Here is a 22,682-nt window from a genome sequence, read left to right on the forward strand (position 1 = left end):
ACCTTTTCCGCACTCCCTCCAATACACACAGGATTTAAAGTAGAGACAGAGAGGGATGTACATGCATTTTTCAAATTTCAAAATTCTAGGGTTTTGTTTTTTTTACAAGCCTAACGCCTTACGCACAAAAATAGTCCCTCTGAAAATGTATTTATAGAGAGTTGTGAAGAAAAACAAAGTGATTAGGGGTTTGTTTGTAGAGTTGTCTTGCTGTTGAGTTTGTTTGAATGCACCTTTTCATTCTTGTAGTTATGAAATTCACAATCTTACTGAGGGGGCAACAGAATGTTTTAGAAGCAGAGATTTTAAGAAGAAAGTAAAGAAAGAGTTTTCACTATGAATTTTTCTAAAAATCATTTGGTTTTTCCAATTCAGGAAACATATTTTTTTAAATCTTAAGCCCTATAGATTACTTTTATGTGAGAAAAAAAGTATAAAGCTTAATTTTTAGCCTAAAAAGGATGAGCTGACGCTCTAACAGCTTCATTTACCACAAGTTGTAGTGACCAGATGTCTTGTTCTTAAAATAAAAAAAAGCTTGTTGACTTCAGAAGCATTTCTTATTCTATGTAATTTGTAAATGCAAATATAAAATGTGTACTCTTCAATCAGCAGCAGAAGAGTATTTACTTAAATACGATAGACTGTGAAGTCGAGGACGGTCACACTTCAGTGTTCAGTCTCTCTGACTAAACGCACACTTTAAGTACCTGCTTTTAACATGTCAAAGTTCAAACTGGAGGCTGTTTTTAGTTTTGTGTTGCATTTAGGAGCTTTTTTGTGAAAAACTATAATCTATGGTGCTGAGAACTATTTTTTTTTTTGAGAAATATCCCAAAGCTATTGCAAAACAAATTCAGCTTACCCAGACAAGCAGTCATTAAAATCCTTTTAAAAAGATTGTAATTTGAACAGCTACTGTATGTCAATTTTGACAAGATCACTGATGCATGTAATAGGTTCTTTATGGATCTTGTTTAGTTTTCAAACTCATTAAATCATCTTGGTGAAGAAAACACAATTCCTTGCTGAACAAAGGTGGTGTTTGTGTTGACTAGTGTAGCATTAAGGGTTATTGAATGATTTACTTGATGATTGAACTGCACAGAAAACACCAAGTTTGAACTGCTAATCAAGCACAGGAGACGTGTTTTCATGCGACTTCTCAATAGACACAAAACTAAACAAGTCTGTCACTTCTGAGGCGCTCACTCTTTTCTGTTAACGGCGGACGGATAAAACATAAGCCGCTGTGCTTAAACCCTCTCTCTCTCCCTCTACCCAAACAGAACGCCCAGATAATAATGAGGCAGGGTGAGAAAGTGTAAAGTGGAGGTGTATTGAGGGGCCATGTAAGCTGGCCTAATCCTCCTTCACAGTATTTGTTGTGTCATTAGAGCTGTAAGGGTTGTGAATCCTGTGACACGGGCTCTATTCACTCCTGTAGCCCTCAGCCAGTGAGCTGCAGAGAGATACTGTTGTGTTCGCGCAGCTATATTCTACGGAGGATTTTCAAAGGTGGGACTGTCCTCAAAGACCACACAGGGCCGCAACCCCCTGAGGACAGAACATGTGGTGAAATCTGGTGAAAGGAGCTAAATACCAGAGATCAAACAAACAAAAAACACCAAACAGACTCTTAAGATTCACTTAGCAGCTTTATTGTTGGTGTCTCCATCCAGAGAACCCAGCTACATGGATTTTACAGCAATGATGAATTATGACATGAAAGCATGTTACTGCCTGTTTCACTCGCATGAATTTGCTGCATTAAAGGAGCAATATGTAAGATATCTACCAAATGAAATCATAACAACAACTTACTTTATCATCAGACATTAAGGACACATGCTATGTTAATGTCCTGTCTTCTTTGAAAACAGTGCAGCAGCCAGTATGTCCTCCTTCTAAGATTCAAATCTGGTCCAGGATGGTCTGATGTTGTTTCGACCAGAGAAGGAGGGCAGCTCTATGAAACCTTCACCAAAGACGTTTTGGACACCCCTCAGTTTGCAAGATATGAGACCAGTTATCAGGGCAACCCTACATACAGTATGTGAGAGTCGATTTAACTATTTCAACCCGACCTAAAAGCCTCAGCATTCTTCTGATAAGCTCCACGACCAGAAAAGTAGTACAAGGACACATAATGGAGATTCTTTAGAAAAATGGACGGAGACAAGAATGCAGAAAGGTTTCAAGGTTTCAAGACCTATGAAGAGTTGGTTAAACACTGAAGCTCCCGTTTGCGACATGGCAACCTGCATGTGCATCGACTCTCGGGAGGAGAGGACAGGAGGAGACCGCTCTTTTCAATGTGCTTTCTCAATGGAGTTTGGACTGCAGAACCAATTTTAAGAGTTACATATTGCTCCTTTAATGTTTTTTACATCTGCCAGCCTCCTTTCAACTCAACGATCAATTTAAGACATCCTTTTGATTAAGACTTTCTGCTTTTGGATCCTAATGAAAGAAAAACACTCTATGCTTCTGTTCCAATCATATCTGAGAAAAAGACCTCAGACCGTGTAGAGTACAGTAAAGAGCTCAGTGTATTTTACAGTACAGATTATTATTTAAAGACAACAAACAAGTGAAACAAGAGTTACTATCAGGACGTATTGATCCGTTGGATTCTTCCACTGTGATGACACCGTGCAATTTTTGAGGCTGGAGACTTTTACAGCCTTCAGCCTCAGACGCGTGTATTTCAATCATTTACTGTGAATGAGTGTGTACTCTACTTGTTACAGCCTCTGTACATTCACCTCCTGCTAATATTAACATACAGTGCTGATACGAGGTAGTAGAGAATCATTAGCTGGTAACTGTAAACCATAAGACTGAGGTGAATGGACATATTCATATACAGTACTGTATGATGAAAACAGCATCACTAAGCAGGGGATTTGCTTTTGGCTGCTGCTCTTATTGCTGGCTTATTCAAACATTAAAATGGCTCAGATGATAAAAAACTGCTTTGCCCACCACACATTACCTCAACACTCTGGATGATGCCATCCAGTCCAGAAAACTCGATACACCAATACAAATGTGCTCCTCCTAACCTACATTACACCTGCACGCGTCTTCAAACTACAGTTGATACTGAATAAATATTTAAGACTTATTATTTTAATGCAAAATAAAAAAAATAAGGCCAGTTGCGCCAGTGCAATAACAAAAGAAACACTCTGTAGTAAGAGTACCTAAAGCATGGCTGATTTCTCCTGAAGAAATGGCAGAACCAGAAAGTAAACTTATTCATTCTCGATACTAAAATGGTTTGCTGTAAGTTGTGAGAGTAATATTTACTGTATTAAAGGACTTCTGAGGTGTCTGAATACTGGTGGTTGAAGTTATTTTCAGCCCCTCGTCAGGACCCTGATCATGCTCTCACTTAGGCTGCTCTTTGAGCTGGTGTTCCCTGAGAGCACCAGTGAAGGTGGCTGTCCACACGTGCAGGGCCGTCCCAGCAGAGAGGGTGAGGAAGAAGAGGAAGGCAACCTGGAAACCAAACCAGTCCACCAAGCATCCCGCCAGGGCGCTGAACATCAGCTTCCCCAACACCTCCAGAGTTGCCAGGAAACTGTAGTGGGTAGCCTGAAAGAGAGACAATGAGTGGGAAAGAAGAGAAAGTATTTGCAACATGCTAGCTTGAAGTGTCAACTTTTGTAACAATGTGAAGTTCTCAATTTCAAATATGCTCCTTCCTGTTTTGCTCCCTCCTTTTCCTACAACTTGCTTTTACTTGCAAACTCTCATCTCCTTTTTCTCCACTTGCTTCTGTTTTTTTTGTTTTACAGTACGTAAAGAAATACAAACAAAAGATGTAGAAGCATCCTCAAAGAAGCAAAAGGAAACATAAGAAGAGAGGAAAAAACACTGAAAGAGAAAGTGTGAGATCATGGCCTGAGTGGATGGATGGAGGCCAACCGATGGAAGACTATCTGATCACAGCCAGTAGGCATTCAGGGTGGAGAGAGAGAGAGAGAGAGAGAGAACGAGAGAGAGAGAGAGAGAGAGAGAAAGAGAGAGAGAGAGAGAACAAGAGAGAGAGAGAGAGAGAGAGAGAGAGAGAGAGATACTGTATACATTTATAGAAATGAATCAGCGTAATAAATAGATTTCAGATGATTAAAGAGTTCAGGAGCGCACACTAAAGAAACATTCAAAGAGTCGTCTTGTTCGATACCTAAACTTAGATAAGGATTATTTGTTATTTCTGTTCAGAATTTGCCAGTTTCCATGTTAGCCGCCCTCTTGTGCTTGTGAGATCAGCACCCAGGTATAGCAGGTAACTTTTACACAACAGAAGGACTCAGAGGCTGAAGACATTGAACTCTTTTCTTCATAGCTTCAGTCTGTTTGTGAACGAGCACAGGACACAGCAGGAATATTCTCTTTCTGTTCTAAAAATGAACTCGTGCTTAAAGTAATCTCTAATTAACGTAGAGACGTATGCTGTTGTTTCTGTTTAGCACCTTCTTGAAGCTGAAAGCTTCTGTCAGTCAGATAAACAATATATTTCAGTTCAAGTTCACTTCATGTTTATTCAGACTGTACACAAACTTTTTTTTTTTAGCTTTTATGTATTTAATTTATTCCTTAGATCAGATATGTAAGAGACTAGTGAAATGATTAGTCGCGTTTCTCCATCGTCCAAAGGTTTGGGGGTTTTTTTACGATTCATTTGTAGGCTTTTTTAGTCTTTATTATCGTTTGAAGAGAGAGTGTGGGGTGACATACACCGGACGGGGAGTTGAACCTATGACCAGTATGAAGAGGACTGTAGCCTTCTGTATGTTCATGAGGCACCTATCCCACCAAATGAGCTACTAAACCACGGCTCCTCTACGTCTCCTCATTCTTTCATAAACACTACATATTAACTTCTATCACCCTAAAAACACATGTATTGTAAAACTTCTATTTGCATTCTTCACATTTCTCAATAAAAAGTAGAATAACCTGAGAGTTGGGGAACTTGTAGTGAGTTTAGCCGGTGCTATAGTGGTCTTCACACTGAGGTATAGAGCTCTGTGTGACCACTGCTAAGTGGAGTGCCTTTATTCTGAGTAACTTGTTTAACAGATTGTGTTTCTGTCTCCTGGGGATCGTTAACAAGCACTCACACTATCAGCTTTCTGTCACCGGATAGCACTACCTTCAATAACACACACATATATACACACACAACGAGCACAGGGGCTTAATACTGTCCCTCCTGTGTGTGCTAACACAGTAATTCACACACAGACACACTAAAGAGCAAACAGTATATGTGTCACCAGAACATTCAAATTAACCGTAGTTCTCATCATCGTGTGCGATTTACTCGGTTTTTATTTTACATGTAACCAGATCTTCATTTCGGTTCAACAGCCTGCGATTTGTCGCGCCATTCTTCTTCTTCTGTTTTTTTTTCTCCGAGAGTGACAGCAATTTAAATGATAATTTGTCACCTTGAGAGATTGACTGAGTGACGTGTGAACAGCTATCACCTGCAGGCACTGATGGCCCAGTTAAGACGGGACAAAAGGAGTTATGTCAAAGAGGGAGAAAACGGGAGAGGAGGAGAGGAAGGAAAATCAGCAGAGGAACAGAGAGTGTTTAAAGGGACTGCAGAGTGACAAAGACATGAGAGGGAGGTAGTAAGAGGGACAATGCCAGAGAGAGGGAAGAACTGAAGGAACAGAAGATCTCGGTGGAAACAGCTGATGACAGCTAACAGGTATAGGTGACGAAAGGTGCGGTAAGCCTTCCCCTTTGACAACCAAAGGAAGTGACCTAATATTACATAACAGCACAATCAAATCAAGAGAGAGGGGAGGAAATAAGGAGAGAAGAAAAGCAGACATTGTTGTTTGTTTGTTCAACCACAGGAGATGACATAACAGTGGAGGACGAGACAATTAAAGACGACAGATTCTAAGTCTTCACGAACAGCAGCCGGGCCCTACAAAGGGCCCTACAAAGGGGATCTTGACATGAATGAATAAGGTCTTACTAACCTGAATGCTTTCCTCGGCCCTCTGAGTGCAATGCATCATGGTAGTGAAGGTGAGTGTGGTGATCAGACCCCCCAGGAAGTGCTGAACGCTCATACTAAGGACGGCCATACCTGAGGGAGCAAACACACGAACACACACACACGCACAAGCACACACACACACACACGAGAGAAACCGAGCAAATGCGTCTGAGTGGGGTACGATTTTCTTTGTATCAATTTATCTGCTCAATGTAGGATTCAAAGCAGCAAGACAAAGCACGGAGAATCAGTAAGCTGCTGAAGTGCCCCCCCCCCCCCCCCCCCCCCAAACGACTCCCACCCCAACTCGTCCCCAAAACACATGTAGTGTATCCTCTGAGGGGACGTGGCAGAGCGCTGATATTGGGAAACACAGAGGAACCACAGAGCCTATCTGTCTCTGCTCCCGCTAACACTGAATTATTCACTCAAGCCGCCAGAGCTTTTCCTGAATAAGACTCTTCAGTCGGAGACACAACAATGACGGAGTCACAGCGAATGATCAGACTGGAAGAGTGGGAAGCGGAGGGTTATCATGTAATATTGAAAAATCTTTTCCGCGAACTTCTTTCCCCTCAATTTTGGTTGAGCTTTTCAAAAATCTTTGTTCTGGGGTAACAGCGAAGGTGGAGGGGAAAGTGTGTGTGTGAGTGTGTGTGTGTGTGTGTGTGTGTGTGTGTGTGTGTGTGTGTGTGGGGGGGGGGGGGGGGGCAGCTCTGATAGAGATATATGACGACGATCTGAATCCCAACAGCTTAGAGACCAGCTATGTTACAAACTCAGATGTATCATTCAGACATTAATAACTGAAGGGCCCTCTGGAGAGAGAGAGAGAGAGAGAGAGAGAGAGAGAGAGAGAGAGAGAGAGAGAGAGAGAGCGAGAGAGAGGGAGAGCAAGAAAGCAAGAGAGCAAGAGCGAGAGAGAGAGAGAGAGAGAGGGAGAGAGAGAGAGAGAGAGCGAGAGAGCGAGAGAGCGAGAGAGAGCGAGAGAGAGAGAGCAAGAAAGCAAGAGAGCAAGAGCGAGAGAGAGAGAGGGAGAGAGAGAGAGAGAGAGAGAGAGAGAGAAGGGGGGGAGAGAGAAAAAAAGATACTTACTGGCTCAAAGGCTTGAACCTGTAGTCCGGCAGTTAGCCGTCTTCTGTTGGGTGCACTTCTGAATCCAACATTTAAGGCCCAGTCATGCAGGACTAATAATACACAAGATTTTACCTCTGTCTTTCTACCTGATTTATTTTATTTGTCACTTTTTGTGAACACAATAAACACATTTAAGGTCCATATCTGAAAATAGCTGCCTTCATTTCCACATAAAAAAAACAATGGCCTCTTTTAGCTTTCAAAATGGCTAATTAAAGAAAAATCCCAAGAATCTCTGCTTTAATCCTCCCAGAACAGGTAGACAATGAGCAGTTTTACCAAAGACTGATTTCTGCTTGTGCTACTTTTTCATTTGATCATATTGAGAGACCGAAAGATCTGAAACATTTTTAAGGAAAAAAGCAAACCGCTTAATTTTTTTTGTGTTACAATAGAGGTTTTTCGTGTGCTTTGTTCAGGACCGAAAAAGTTGCAGGGAAGTGACGAAGTGGCGACTTATCATAAGGGGATCAGATGTATTTATTTTAAATTTAAATGTTTAAGCAGATGTGTGAAGACTTTACTCATTACGCTGAAATATAAACAACCTAAAAGACAGGATATCAAAAGTCATACCTGTCAGACACATTGTATTATAAAAAGGACAAAACGCAAGACGACAATGTGCCATCAACATCCTGAGGCTGAAAACACTGAACAGAAACAGCACACAGTGGCAGAGTGGTGGATGTCCTAAGACTGAAGTGTTCAGTGAGCTGGCTTTGTCTCAGCTTGGAGAGATGATGTGATCACTGTGCCTCTCTTTCTCAGAGAGTTTTGCATTTAATTGGTACAGTGCATCGTTTGATTGTGTCACTTCATGAACTCCTAAGAGTGGGCTCAGTGTTATTAGCTTTTTTTTTTTTTTTTTTTTTTGTTCTTTCAAACTATGTGTTTATCCACATAAACATGGAACATGAGTAACCTAAAGCCATGTATTAACATGTACCTGTGTGTTCTGTGTGTTTATTCAAGACACTAGCAGGTGACATGAGGACAGAACGTATGTGGGATCAGGAGCTGCAGAGTTTCAATATGTAAATACAGAGAATAAAACAAACAACATGTTGGCGTGCTGATGTCATATTCATGGAGGAGACCTAAAGAATAACAGGGTCACTCTTACTGCTTTCATGAGGAACACTTGGCAAAGAGGTCTTTATTTCCCAACATATAACAAGAACTGACAGACGCTATCTGCGCCATATTGCAATCTGTTATTTTGGATGAAACTACGTCTTCTCACCTTTCAGGAGCGGTGACGGTTCGAGCACGGTGAGTAGAGAGCTCTGGAAGACCATGCTGACGGTTCTGAACACAAACACTCGTCTCATCATAGCCCCGATGCTAAGAAGAGGACAGACAGATGATCACCACCTTTGACACGTCGATCAGTATTGTGATACAGTATGTGGTGGAAGAGAGGCTCAAGGCTGCTACCATTACACTTAATGATATTCCACATTTCTTTTCGTCTCACACACAATTACACACACACGCACACACTGTGATGCACGTGCGCGCACACACACACACACAGAGAAACATGCGTGCATGTGCTTAAGTAAACAAGTCCCCAGACACTAATTGATTCCCTGTTAGTGCAAGAAAATCATCCCCCTGTGGGTTTGCTTCGTGACGTAATCAATAACCTAAGGAGTTCCCCAGCATGAAGAAGATAATTAATCACTGTTATCACACACACACAAACACATGTACACAGGCGCTCACACTGTTGTGTGACATCAGGGATTAACAGTGCCAATCACTCAGAGGACGCCTGCCACTCAAGAGACTGTGTGTGTTTGTTTATGTTTTTTGTGCATGTCATTATTTTATGTGTTTGTAAAAAAAAAAATAATAATAAAAAAATAAAAAAACCGGAGAGGGGGAAGTGGCCCGTCTCACCAAGCAGGATATCTAATTGTGTTTGAGAAGTGCACCAAGTAAAAACAGTTTCAGTCCAAGATGGAGATTTAAAGTTCTTGTCAAGTTTAAACAGTTGAAGCTCTTCTTCTTGTTTCGAGTACAAACACGGATCCAGCACGTGAGCTGTGTGTCGTTAACCTGAGGAAACCCCGTCTGCCCTGGTTGACCCTGCTCACCTTTAAGCTGTTTATTTTCTGAGTTACAGACTTACTTTAACACTCGGTAAGTTTATCATCATACTCCATCGTTAGTTCACCTCAGAGCTGACTATCATTGCTCCTGTTTCTTCTCTGAACTGAATGTGTTGCTCTGACTTTTTCATGAGTTGAGTGAGCTACTACAGTTCAAGAAGTTACATTTCAGCTGCAGCTCTGACACTCACAAACAGAGCAGCATGGAGACATTAAACACTAACATGAAAATACGATTCAAAGCCATGAGAAATCTTAAAAGCACAAATAAAATGCTTTTTCAGTCAAAGATGAAGGATATCAGTCTAAATATAAATATAAAATAATCCTTATCTTAACAGACTATATAACGTAAAATCATGCATGACACGTGTTGTGTCCTCGTCCCTCTCGATCAGCTCCAGGAGCGCCACAATCAGAAGATGTGATTGGTCAGTGGGCGGAGATTTTCACAGTTGAAACAAACAATCATCAGGTAATCTAAGTTTAGGTTTCGAACAAGACGACTCCTTGAATGTTTCTTTAGTGTGCGCTCCTGAACTCTTTAATCATCTGAAATCTATTTATTACGCCGATTCATTTCTATAAATGTATACAGTATCTCTCTCTCTCTCTCTCTCCCTCCCTGACTCTCCCCCCCCCTCTCCCTGACTCTCTCCCCCCCCCTCCTCTCCCTTCTGGGTATCATCTCCGCTCACCATCTCTCCCCACCTCTTACCTCTACTGGAAAACCAATCCTGCATCATTCACATGCTAAACACATTCTTCTCAGCTGCTCCTTTACCTCTCGTCTCAATGACAGCCTTTCATATCACGCACTCTCAGGAGATGCGGTGTGGTGTGGTGTGTGTGTGTGTGTGTGTGTGTGTGTGTGTGTGTGTGTGTGTGTGTGTGTGTGTGTGTGTGTGTGTGTGTGTGTGTGTGTGTGTGTGTGTGTGTGTGAGTGAGAGTGTGAGTGTTCCTGTGTGAGAAAGAGAACCTGCCTGGCTGCCACCTCACACGGGCCGGGCCCAGATAAGAATAGCCGTGTTCTCAGGTTGCTGCTGGCGGTTGTAAAGGGGGTCATTCACTGACCACTCAGTTGATTCTGATGGAGCGGAGGATAAACCTTCCAACTGAGCTTTTAGAGGTGGGACCACAGCCTGCTGGACACCACTCTCTGTGTGTGTGTGTGTGTGTGTGTGTGTGTCACTAAGACAGAAGTGCTTACCTTACACTGACCAGTACATGCATCACCACACATATTCTGACTCCATCTTTACTTTGCATCCATCTGGATCTATGTTATTTCATTCTATGTAATATGACACATCCTCAAGACAGTTAACATGTTTACAATCATTTCATTTGTCAACAAAGTTTGAGAGACATTGAAATTATCATAGTGTTTGGAAAAGTACTACTTCAGTAACCGTTTAGTAATTCATCAGTTTAAATATCCAACCAACCTGTCTGACAGCTCCGATGAGAGGTCAAACGAGATGACCTCCGGTGTTTTACGTTACTAAATCATTCATAGAGTTTAAATACTCGACTGTTGCCTCGTGATCTCTGACCTCAGCACATCGCTCTCAAAGTACATGAGGAAGACTCGTGCTTTGTCTTTGACAGCGTGTGAACATTTTACTGCTTTAGCTTTACGAGACAGATGGAGAGAGAAAGTAAAAGATCGAAAGACAGAGTGTGACAATGACACCTTTTAACTTTCCCTGTGGAGGCTTGGTCTCTGTGCTCTGCTGAAAACACAACACAGGGGAAACAAGATCAGACAGCACGGAGGAACGGCGACAAGTCGACTTAAGATAAGGATTCAACATCTTACAGAACAAACACATCAGCATTAACATTAACCGCACAAACACACTGTGTTCACGATAAATCAGATCCTTTGACACAATGAAAAGAGCCCTCCAGGGTGATATCAAAATATTTCAATATTCCCTAAAACTTTGATTACAAAGCAAAACGTGCAGAACAATGCTCGGGTGACTTATGCCCGGTTCACACGGCAGGATAATTAGGCCAATTTTGGCCCCGATTCTCCCCTTCCAATAATCTTAGGGACGTCCCGATCATCGTAAAATAATCTTATAAAATAATCCTGCTGTGTGTTAAGACTACTCTCGTCTGATCGGAAAGACATCGGGACCGATATTCAACATGTTGGATTGTTTTGGCCGATTTCTCATCGTGTGTGGTGTTTCCCCCTGAGGGGAAAACAAGCACGAGCCTGTTGACTGTGACGCGTAGCCAATCAGAAAGCGAGGTGAGGAAACGCTGGGAGCATGCGGGGAATCCAAAAATCAAAACACGTTTGATCTTGAGAGGTTTTGCCAGATTTCCCGTCTGATCGGGGGACGTTCACGAGTGAAATCTGTTTATGTGTGGCATGTTGATGTCGACGTGCACCACACACTGTACAACCAAAACTGTGAAACCTCCGATTATTTCTAGCCGTGTGTGTGGTCTCTCAAGTTTGGGAACTCGGCAGACAATTTCCAAATCCTGTCGTGTGAACCGGGCTTTAGAAATGATGTCATTACACAGTTTGTCCAGCAGGATGTTCAATAGTGGAACTGAACTCTCAGCACAAGTAGCAGAGGTTCACATCTCAGCATCAGCTGGGTGGGAGGGTTTACTGGAATTGGTTCAAAAATATGAACTTGCAGCTAGGTAGGTTTTATTGTCAAATATGCTGCATGTTAAACATACAGCACAGATGACAGGACCCACAGTGCAAACCTGCAGTGCATTAAAAAAAACAAAAGAATAACAATAATCATGACAATTAAATAAAAAAATAGCAATACTAAACTAAACAACACTAAATAACTAAACTAAAATATGTGTACAAAAACACATTTAGTTTAGTTGAGTTGTTTGTTTAAGAAAGCTGTACTCTGGGTAGCTTTTCATAGGAATAAAAAGTGACTTCACCTCTGTCTGTGTCACCAGACTGTGATCTCTACACTGCAGTTTTTCATTCATTGATGATTTCAAAGAGCAACATGTTAAAAAGATAAAAACAGGGTAGTTATGGGGGTCTTTAACATGAGAGGAACCTATAGTGTGCTGATATACTATCCTGTATAAGGGCAGTGTTGTTATTTATAGTTCATTACATCATACTGGCTTCAGGCAGAGTTGTTCTTTGTGATCCTAGCATGAGCAGACGTACAATCTTATGCAATGACGGTCAAATGGCAAAGTGTCAATGAGCTGAGGGGGGAAATATGTAAAGGCTGCATCCTAACACACTGTCAATCTCAACTAGATTCAAATGGGACTGAACTTACTGTAAATACATGGAAATAAATCTGATATCAGCAGCATAGAAATGGTGCACTTACTGTCTCTCTTTCACTTTGTAACATTCAGGGAAAACACCAGAGTTTCAGCTTGACCATTCAATCTAACAACCCTAATGAATGTCAAATAAAGCACGATAACACGGCTCGTTTAGTTATTAAGGAACTATCACTGTGTAGTATATTTGTCTAATCTGAAAATAAAATTCAACTAGAGTTGCACATTGTCTCTGTTAACCCTGAGTATTTATACGTGTGTGTGTGTGTGTGTGTGTGTGTGTGTGTGTGTGTGTGTGTGTGTGTGTGTGTGTGTGTGTGTGTGTGTGTGTGTGTGTGTGTGTGTGTGTGAATGTGTGTGTGTGTGTGTAAGTCTGTGTGCACTCCAGAGACTCTGCGATGGATTTGCTGCTCATGTTGTTCTCACACCACACACCAGACACAGGGGTCCCCGAGCTCTCAAACAAGGCTATGTTTACTTAAATTACTGTACACACACAGTCAGACAGGCAGAGAGCGACACACACACACACACACACACACATGCACGCGCACACACACACACACGCACACACACTCAGACGAGATGAACCTAGGCAGAGAATTAAACTGGAAGAGCAGGCGCAGAGTGAGGGGGTAAAAGGAGCTGCAGGTAAGAAGGACTCAGTGAACACAAAAAGCTTGGAGGAGGAAGACGAAGAAGACGAAGAGTTGGAATGGGAGGGGGGGTGTTTGGCTGAGTTGAAACTGATCCATTTTTACGTGGGATCATAGGTGTGATTTCTCTGTCCCATGACATTGTTTTTAGCTGTTGGTGAAGTACTCACATATAAATCCTCTGAAGGAAGGTTTGGGCTAATGTTTTTTCGAGATTCAGTCTGAGTTGATTCTCATAAAAAAATTTCCTCCCTCTGGAAAGAATAACTCTGAGAGCTCACACATCAAGGAGGCCGCTAAACCAGACAGCTGAAATGATCACTTGATTAATTAGTCGATAAACACCCTTAGAAAATCAATGTTTAAGATTTTGGTCCAGACTTTAAAAGAGAAATAAGTTCATGTTTAGTGTTGTTCTTTGACAGTACTGAATGGAAGACATCAGGTTTAACTCTGGGAAAATAGTGCCCTGCATATTTCATATATACTTTAATATACTGGTATATTTTTAGCCTAAATTTGAATAGTGGAAAGAACTATTTAAATTAAAATTATTTTGAAAGCGTGGCCAAGAAGTGAGTAGTGGAGAAGTCCATGACAGAATGCTGATTGGTTGAATTTCAAGCAATGTGTGATCTCAATCTTGATCTTTGACTTTTATAGGTATTCTATAATTGTTTTTAATTTGTGGAACCGCTTGCATCAAAGATCATTTTAAACCCGAGGTCCGAACAGCTTTGAGTAGCACCAAATGCGACTGTCACACATACTGTCCTGTGACTCCAGAAACACACAACATTCTGATGATCCTAAAGGCTACCTGAACTGAGCGAGCAGCAGGCCTCCCAGCGACGACCCACAGATGGAGAAGCCCATGGCGATGACGCCGTTCCAGAAGCCGAGCTCCCGGGCGGTCATGTGATGATCCAACAGGAAAAGAGGAAACATGGTCACTGCTCCCTGCTCACCTGGGTACAAAGAGACAGGACAGAAAGGTGGTCAAAAAGGAATGTCAGTCAAATTTACTGATGGTAAAATAAGTGCTGCAGGGAACATATACCATCAAAACCCAAAGCAACACAAATGTAAAGATTTATTTACAGGACAGTCAATGACTTAGGATTCTTTTTCCCCTACAGCTAATATAAAAGTCGCCCCTACACACGCCTGTTCCAATGAGTGTAATACGATGAAGATTTTAGTACCAAACTGTTTAGCCTGCAAGACTGAAAAACATGCTTTTCCTGAGATGACTACTGCAGAATCAAATATTGCACACCAACACGCTGCGCACCTAGGCCTATTCCTGGAAAGTGTCAATAATAGATGCCTGACAAGAAAAAGAATCCCCTCAGTCACTTTATCAAACGGGGGCCTAGCACTTTTCCTAAAGCACAAAAAGGAAAACACAACAAAAACACAAAAACTTGCACAGATGAAACAGACCTCACAAAGACCTTTCAGTCAAAATAAAAAGTTTCTGTCAGACAGTAAGACTTTCTCTGTGAGGCGTCGAGTGTGGGGGTAATGTTCTGCTGAACATTACAGTAAAATATTCAGTGGTGCCGACTATACGCCATTATTATATTAATGGAGACTGACTTCACAAAGACAGTGGGACCAAGGAGCTGCTTGACTGACAGCTTGGCTCCCAGACTGCTGTCAAAGACGACACAACCCAACCGACGACTCACTCACTCAGTCAGCCAGGAGACAAACAAAAATTGAGAAGGAGGAAAGAAAAAAAAAAAAGGCAGATGAAACGGACTGAAATGAAAAAAAATAATAATAATAAGAGAAAGCTGTGAGGCTCGCAGTGATCGGCAGTGCAGTTGCAGAACGGGAGTGTCACCGCTGTAACGGCGGTGTGACAACCCAGCGTGGGGACGGAAAATATGACTAGTAGTGTGTAGGAAACACGTTTCTTACGTCTGTCACTCACGTTTCAGTGAGTGTAGTGGATGTCGTTATTACAGGAGGAGGACCACTTTGTCGAAGATGTTAAGTGTAAATCTAATAAACCGTTGATCCCCGCTCCACTTCACTCTTTGAAATTCCCACAGCAACGTACAATTGTCAGGATAAATAAAATCAATTGTGACGTACGCCACTGGAAGTTTTTGGGCAGTTCATTATATAAATTGTATTTTCTCATTGTAATTTTACTTATTAAATACTTGATGAAGATTTTAATTATACATCAGCGAGGAAGTCAAACTCAAGCTAACAGACTTAAATTAGACCGAATAAATCACATTACACATCCGGTGTGAGCTGTGCTGATTTACTGACACCCTCTGTGTGTGTTATTCACATTGTAATCTCTGTCTCTGTTCTGCTGAACTGTCTTCACTGGCATTGTCTGTGCTGTGAGCACATTAGTCTAAATAAAGTAAACACTGGCAGCAGTGGTACCCGTGATGCCTGGGTTGTTTACCCGTGGTTCTGTGCCGCCGATCTTGTCTGCCTGTTGTTTAGCTCAAAGCTCAGAGCGTTCACAGTCCTGCCTTCAAACTAATTATTTCTTTAAAGAGCGGGGGGGGGGGGTGCAGACAAACCCAACCACACTGATTATTCCTTTCTATAAATATTCTCAAAGCAACAATTGTCCATTTCAGCAGGGATTTCATTAGACGTCCACAAAGATTAAACAAACAGAGTGAAGAGGGAGAGGCGCTGAAAGAGAGAGAGAGAGAGAGAGAAGGGGGAGAAAAGAGGGACCAGGAAAAGTCAGTGATAACAAGAATTTGATTTACAAAAGATAAAGACGAGGAAGAGAGAGACAGCAGAGGCACGTCACTTGAGATGTAGTGCAGGCAATGACAATCGTAATGCACTTATTTGCAAAATAAATAAAAGGGGATGTGAGTTTAACAAGAGTGGAGAAAAAAGCAGCGCAGAGAGGGATGGAGACGGATAAAGACCGAGGAAGAGGAGGGGGCCTGCGGATGAACGGAGACATTGTTAGGAGGTTAGTGAAGGGGAAACAGAGGAGAGATGGCAGGCTGTGTGTGTTTATGTTTACATTAGCGGCAGACAGCAAAAACAGACACAACTAGTTAACACTAGTGAGGGAGTGACAGTGGGATGTTTCGCTTGTCGTGGTCACTGACGACAAAAAAAGCGTTCAATAGAATTTCAAGCAAGAACAGCAGAGTCCATCATCCTGAAACAAAGACAACAAAGAACCCTGCGTTCCCTTCAGAGCTTCTGTCTATGAGCAAAGAGGTGTTACAAGGAGACGCACTTTTCTACAAACATGGAACAGTTTGGTGACTTCACATCTGATTTCTTTTGCACTTTGATTAGAAACATGTTAGAAACACTTTGAACATGTCATTTAAGAGCGGAGGGTTGATCGTTTTATTGTGACTACAAATATATATTTTATTTTCCTTTGGTTTATGTTTTAAAGAGCCCTTCAGTTTTACTTAGTAACTGCTGGTTTTAGAAGTCATTTGTCTCTCTTCTCAGCAGAATGGAGGACACAGACAAACACTCAAACTAACCAAGTGTTTGGTGGAGAGCACCTCATCTTGATCATCCTCACTTTTATAAGACCTTTGGTCCAAACCATTTATATGGTTTTGCAACCATACTGACTTTTCAGAGCTCGACACCTTTATGTGTGGGAGGAGGGGGTGGGGCGGCGGTATCAAGAGGGATCAGTGTGGGATAAGAGTAAGAGGAGGGGAAGAGAAGGGTGAGAGGAGGGTGAGAGGTCGACGGGGACGGCGGGGTCAAATCTTGACGTCCGTGCAGCAGCTTAGACAAAGGGGCTGGCAGAGCAGCGGAGATCACTGAGGACACACGGTTCCCCTGCTTAACGACAATATTACTCCCTGCTGAGAGCTCAGTAAACAGACAAATTCATACATACAACATGTTGGAGCACACACACACATATACACACACACACACAAGTCCACATGTTCATGTGCATACACCTGCACACACCTCTCAGCACCGCAGGGTCCCTGAGGACAAACAGTAAACAGAGCTCTGTTATACACACTTTCATAATATCTTATGCATACTATATTCACACACACACATTCACACACCAGGTGTTCTGCAGATCGATGTAGATGGAGGTGTTCTCCATGCCCTGAAGGCTCCTGAACTTAGAGGGGAAAAAAACACGTCATCACTAAGAAGCAGCAAAACAACCCTCTCTGCAACCAAGCCAAACCTGATCGTACCACGCTGTTAAGCCGTTTCTTTTCTAAGAAAACGCTCAACATAAACATCAATCCAGGGTCCCAGAGAAAAACAACCATCCTTACTTATTCATAAAAGCTTGGAACTTGCCAATGTTACTCTGAACACATATCAAATCTGAAAATGTAGTCCAGGCTTAAAAAGTTTTCCCTATAATAAATAAACGTGTACAAAAGTGTTGATTGTTGAGACTAACATGAGCAGACTCCAGCGTTGATCGGAGGCCCTGTGATCATAACATGAACCAGACGGTCGCCACGTCTTTATAAAATCTAATGATATTTATCTATAGACGTTTGGTGAAGCACCAAAACAAAAAGTGTGAGTTTGAGTGTACAGTTGTGCTTCTTTAGGGTTGGATTTCATCATTTGATGTTTGTAAATCAGCTAAACAGACAGACTTGATCCCTAAAAAAGGAATGAAAGTAAAAATCAACCTTGTGTTTTAATTGTAACTGATGTTTGATTAATAAATATCTAGATCGGTGAGTGGATGAACGTGTTTGTCTCTCTCGCTCTTCTACTCTCTCAAAGCACCATGTGGTGGTTGTTCATTAATTCATCTCCTCCTCCAGCCTCTCTCCCTGCAGTCCTTCTTCCCTCTGGAAAATACTCTCCATTCCCTCCTCCCAAGTTTCCTTCTTCGTCTTCTTCTTGCCCACTCTACCTCCCTTCATTCCTCCTCGAGTCACCTTCCCAAAACCAACTTCATCCACGACCACCGGTTCAAATGAAAGAAGTCAGCTGTGGTAACAAACTTCAACACGTCCAGGGTTAAGTGTGTTTGTCACGTTGCTACGGTTGAGCTGTGAGTAAAGGAGAGAAAAGGACTACAAATTACCATCAGTAACAGGAAGGTGATATGAATGTTTGTTTTAAAAAGGTTCCAAAGTGTTCCGCTCTTAAAGGAGAAGAAATAGAGAAGAGTTACATAAAGCCAGCACACCTCAGTGTGTGAAGTGTAAAACATTCACAAGAAGAATAGGAGCTTGTGTGTGTGTGTGTGTGTGTGTGTGTGTGTGTGTGTGTGTGTGTGTGTGTGTGTGTGTGTGACCAAAGTGCTGCACAATAAAATAAAATGACATCATAAATTAAAAGAGATAAAAAAAATGAAATACAAAATAAATTAAAAGACATAAAACATGAGTCAAGGTATGGAGTAAAATAAATAAAATACATCAAATAAAATATATAAAATCAACATCTTATTCGGCTTTAAAGGCCAAGGAGAAGAGAAGGGTTGTAACAAAGAATGTAAATGACTCCTTTTTTTTTAACAACTGAACATCATGAAACTTGATGTATCAAAAACGATTAAAAAGACAAACGTTGCATTTTGTTTAAACGGACTTTGAGAAGAGTAATTTAATCTTAGGTTCATTTCAGAGGCTGCAGTTAGTGGTACCTCTGAACAACAATGTTTTACAACTATGCTAGACTCGTCTATATCATATGTTCTAACCTTTAATGACTGCAATGGGGTTTTTTTATAGGTAAAGGTTCAAAGGTAGTGTTGGAACAAAGTCTTTCTTTTGTTGTGTTCACCCATCCACTCCTCTCTGCTCTTGCTCTTTGTAACCAACTGTGCAAAAATAGTTTGCATCTATTCTTTGAGCTTATTTGCATCTCAGAACATCCGGTCTCCCACTTCTTTCAACCAATTTCTCCCTAATATTTCCCCCCACTATTTCCCCCCTGCCCTTTATCTGGCCCTGCTGAGTCCACCCAGACAGTGCTCTCATCATGCCTGTGGACTCACATGGCACAGGGGTCACAGTTGAGACACAGTGATTGGCCACAGCGTTGGATGCAACACAAACTCAGAGTTCATTAGGGATTGACAAGGGAGAAGGTCCTGTGTGTGTGTGTGTGTGTGTGTGTGTGTGTGTGTGTGTGTGTGTGTGTGTGTGTGTGTGTGTGTGTGTGTGTGTGTGTGTGTGTGTGTGTGTGTGTGTGTGTGTGTCAGATAGGGGGGGTTCAGACAGGCAGATCACCAGTCGCGCACAAACATACCCACACACCCCTTGAACAAAAACAATACTGTCTCACATGGGCAATTATACCGGCACATCTACAAAAAAAACTTACAGTCCTTTTTCCCTTCAAAAGGTGGGAAACTTTGACAACACTTTTTGTTAATGGAGAACATGAAACATGAAATGACAACAAGTGACAATCTGTTAATACATCAATGACATGAAAAAAACTATTTCCATAATCTTGTTGTAATCAAGAGTACCGGCGTGTTTGTGAGTGGAAGTGCGACAGAGAGAGTGTTGGGGGGGTTGTTCCCTAGACAGATTAGGGGGTCCAGCCAGCCTTCATATTTTGTCTAGTAGTGTTGTCTGCTGGGACTCATCCGATTACAAAGCCATCCTTAACACCCTCTCAAAAACACACATACACACACATACACAATTTAAAGACAAAGGCATATACATCCAAGCATATACACTATGCAAATGGGAGGAGACAATTATATTCTCACCACCCACATACACACACATGAACACACAACGATGTGATGCGCCTTCTTCCATTCCGGTTTCTGGACGCAACAGACACAAAGACATACTAATCCTTACATAATCCCCTTCTGCTACCAAACACCAAACTCTGGTCATATCAACTCTCTCTCTCTCTCCCACACACCCGCCTGACGGATCCAAAACTACTTTGAATGCGAGTTTCTTACTGGAACAAACTCTTCACACCTAACGGGTCTGCCTAAACTCAATATGCATTCAAGCTTTCATTGTTTCCTTGTTCAAGTGCCGAAGGTTTATTTACTTGTATTTACTGTGACATTTAAACAAGTGCATTATCTCAGCAGAGACTGTTTGACAATGGAAGAAACATTGTCAAGCACTGTCAACTTCTCTAACTTCTTCAGCACACTCAGTCCTGAGTTAAGTCTTCATGGACACACCAACAGAGACATCTAGTGGTAGGTTCAAGGCACTGCAGGAATTCGTGAACATAATGGGAGAAGAGTTCACAGAGGAACTAAAGGAACATTTGGATGGATTCGAAAAAATGTTTCTTTTCCTTCCTCTTTTTTTCTGTCTGATATTCTGGAAATTGAAACAGATCAAATGTAGAGGTAGAAGTGTTGAGAAAGAGTTTGCTTATCCTATCAATTTATTCTGTTTTCCTTTTTAAATACTTACATGTGCACGTGTCCAACAGGATCATTCTGATCAACTCTTTTGTGACAGCTGATCAGTCGTTTTAGTTATCTTTTAAACAAAAGTCCTACTATTGCCTTAATCCAGATTTTAAATGTGAGGATGAGATATTTTATTTTATGATGAATACTTTAAACGAAATTTAACGGGGATAAAAAACGGGGCGGCAGTAGCTCAGTCTGTAGGGACTTGGGTTGGGAACCGGAGGGTCGCCGGTTCAAGTCCCGGCACGGACCAAGTCCGGAAACTGGTCTGGTAACTGGAGAGGTGCCAGTCCATTTCCTGAGCACTGCCGAGGTGCCCCTGAGCAAGGCACCGAACCCCAAAACTGCTCTGGAGCGCTCGCTGTGGGCAGCCCCCTCACTCTGAGACCTCTCCATTAATGCATGTCACTAGAACCCTGTTTGTGCATGAGTGTGTATCTCGGCCTATGTGTGTGTTAGACAGAGTGTAAAAACTGAATTTCCCCTCGTGGGATTAATAAAGTGTAAATTAATATGGGTTTGACCGGACACAACAACAACAACAAAAGAAAAATCTAATATTTTGAAGTTAAATGATCTCAAAAGAAACCAGTGTTTATGAATAGGACTCACCGAGTTTGTATGTCAGCACATACAGGACTGTCCAAGGGGTGCCGGGCACTGCCAGCAGCTTCTTCCACACCCTCCACGGCCATATAGTGTCCACCCCTTGACCTACCCTCCTGCTTCCGTCTGCCTGCTGGCCCCTTACAGTCTCATCGTCTAGCACAGGGGCTCCCCACACAAACAGAGCCACGCCTGCGTACACAAATGTCAACAGCATGAACATCCAGCTCCATCCAGCCACGTCGATTACTGCCAGAAGCCCTCCTCCTGCAAACACTGATCCAGCTTTATAACCTACAACTTGTGCTGAATTTCCTAGCCCCAGCTCTCCACGACCTTTAAGCAACCCCACCGCAGCCCCATCTACAGCAATATCCTGAACCGAGGCCAAGGTGTTCATGGCCAGCAGGGTGGCTGCTACTCCCCAGATATGTGCTTCTGGAGCCAGGGCGGCGCTGGAGAGGCAAGTCAGAGCCAGTCCAGAAACTGTCCCCACCAGCCAGCGTCGCTTGGTGCCAACCCGGTCCACAAAAGGGGCCCATAGCACCTTGAGGACCCAGGGGAAGTAGAGGATCTTGGTGAAGCCGATGCGGGTGAGGGAGTGACCAGCTCCACGCAGGTAGACAGGGAGCAGGGATGACTGGAGACCATAAGGGATGCCCTGTACAAAGTACAACAAGCCCAGGAAGACTAGTTTGTCATTCATGATCTACCTCCAAAAGAGACTTTCTTTCTGTGAGCAGACTCTGCACAGGTCCATACTGTGGTGTACTTTATAAGAACTGTCTGGCCCCCGATGAACTGAGTCACCTGAAACAACAAAAACACAGTGTGTAGTTCAGTTTAAATAGTGCTGAATTCAATATTTTCCTGAAGACAATCTGGGGTGTCTAAAAACTGTCCCCACTACAAACAGCCTTAAAAGGACTCATCTGCTCCTGAGCCCGGCTAATGTTAGCCCCTCAAAGTCAAATGATTCATGATCATAAAAGTGTCAGAAAATTACTGGGAACACATTTGCTTTCATCATTTCATGTGGCTCATACACAAACGTAACTTTGCACGCTTCACATTTTGCTGACATTTACGAAGAAAACTTAACAGCTGACCAATTTACCTGACGAGCTAGCGTTAGCAAGCTAGCCCTCTGACATGCTAATATTAGTCAACAGTTTCTTTAAAACACATCCTTTACCAAGCGTGACAATACTATTATGGCCAATTACATCATGGTAAATATCCGTTGATTCTGTTTGACACATACTGATAGAGAAAGTTGGTTAGCCGTGCTTTAGCAGACCAGTGAAGGTGCTCCGCTTGTTTATAGTTGAGGTCTGAATGAGCTTCGAGGTTGCCAGGTTCGGTGACAGCATCCCTCTGTTGCGGATAGCAAAAAATAAAAGTGATACCGGGTGCGACTAAATGTTACA

The 22,682-nt window shown here is 42.2% G+C and overlaps 1 protein-coding gene across 2 annotated transcripts; it reads right to left on the minus strand.

Annotated features, from left to right (window-relative positions):
- Positions 1-1,639: 1,639 nt before the first annotated feature.
- Positions 1,640-22,653, minus strand: mfsd3 (major facilitator superfamily domain containing 3). 2 transcript variants are annotated; one of them, XM_079369059.1, is made up of 6 exons: positions 22,517-22,644; positions 21,259-22,062; positions 14,074-14,221; positions 8,418-8,518; positions 6,015-6,124; positions 1,640-3,603 (listed from the first exon to the last, which is right to left on the minus strand). In XM_079369059.1, exons 2-6 carry the CDS (start codon positions 21,956-21,958, stop codon positions 3,397-3,399), a joined length of 1,266 nt encoding a protein of 421 aa, XP_079225185.1. In that variant the 5' UTR covers positions 21,959-22,062; positions 22,517-22,644; the 3' UTR covers positions 1,640-3,396. The 2 variants fall into 2 exon arrangements, with proteins under 2 accessions (XP_079225185.1, XP_079225186.1); XM_079369060.1 differs by lacking the exons at positions 1,640-3,603; positions 6,015-6,124; positions 8,418-8,518; positions 14,074-14,221 and adding an exon at positions 16,902-17,376 and having other exon boundaries at positions 22,517-22,653.
- Between the last annotated feature and the right edge of the window lie 29 nt (positions 22,654-22,682).

This window comes from Symphodus melops (genome assembly GCF_947650265.1).
Source record: "Symphodus melops genome assembly, chromosome: 1".
Taxonomy (NCBI): Eukaryota; Metazoa; Chordata; class Actinopteri; order Labriformes; family Labridae; genus Symphodus; species Symphodus melops.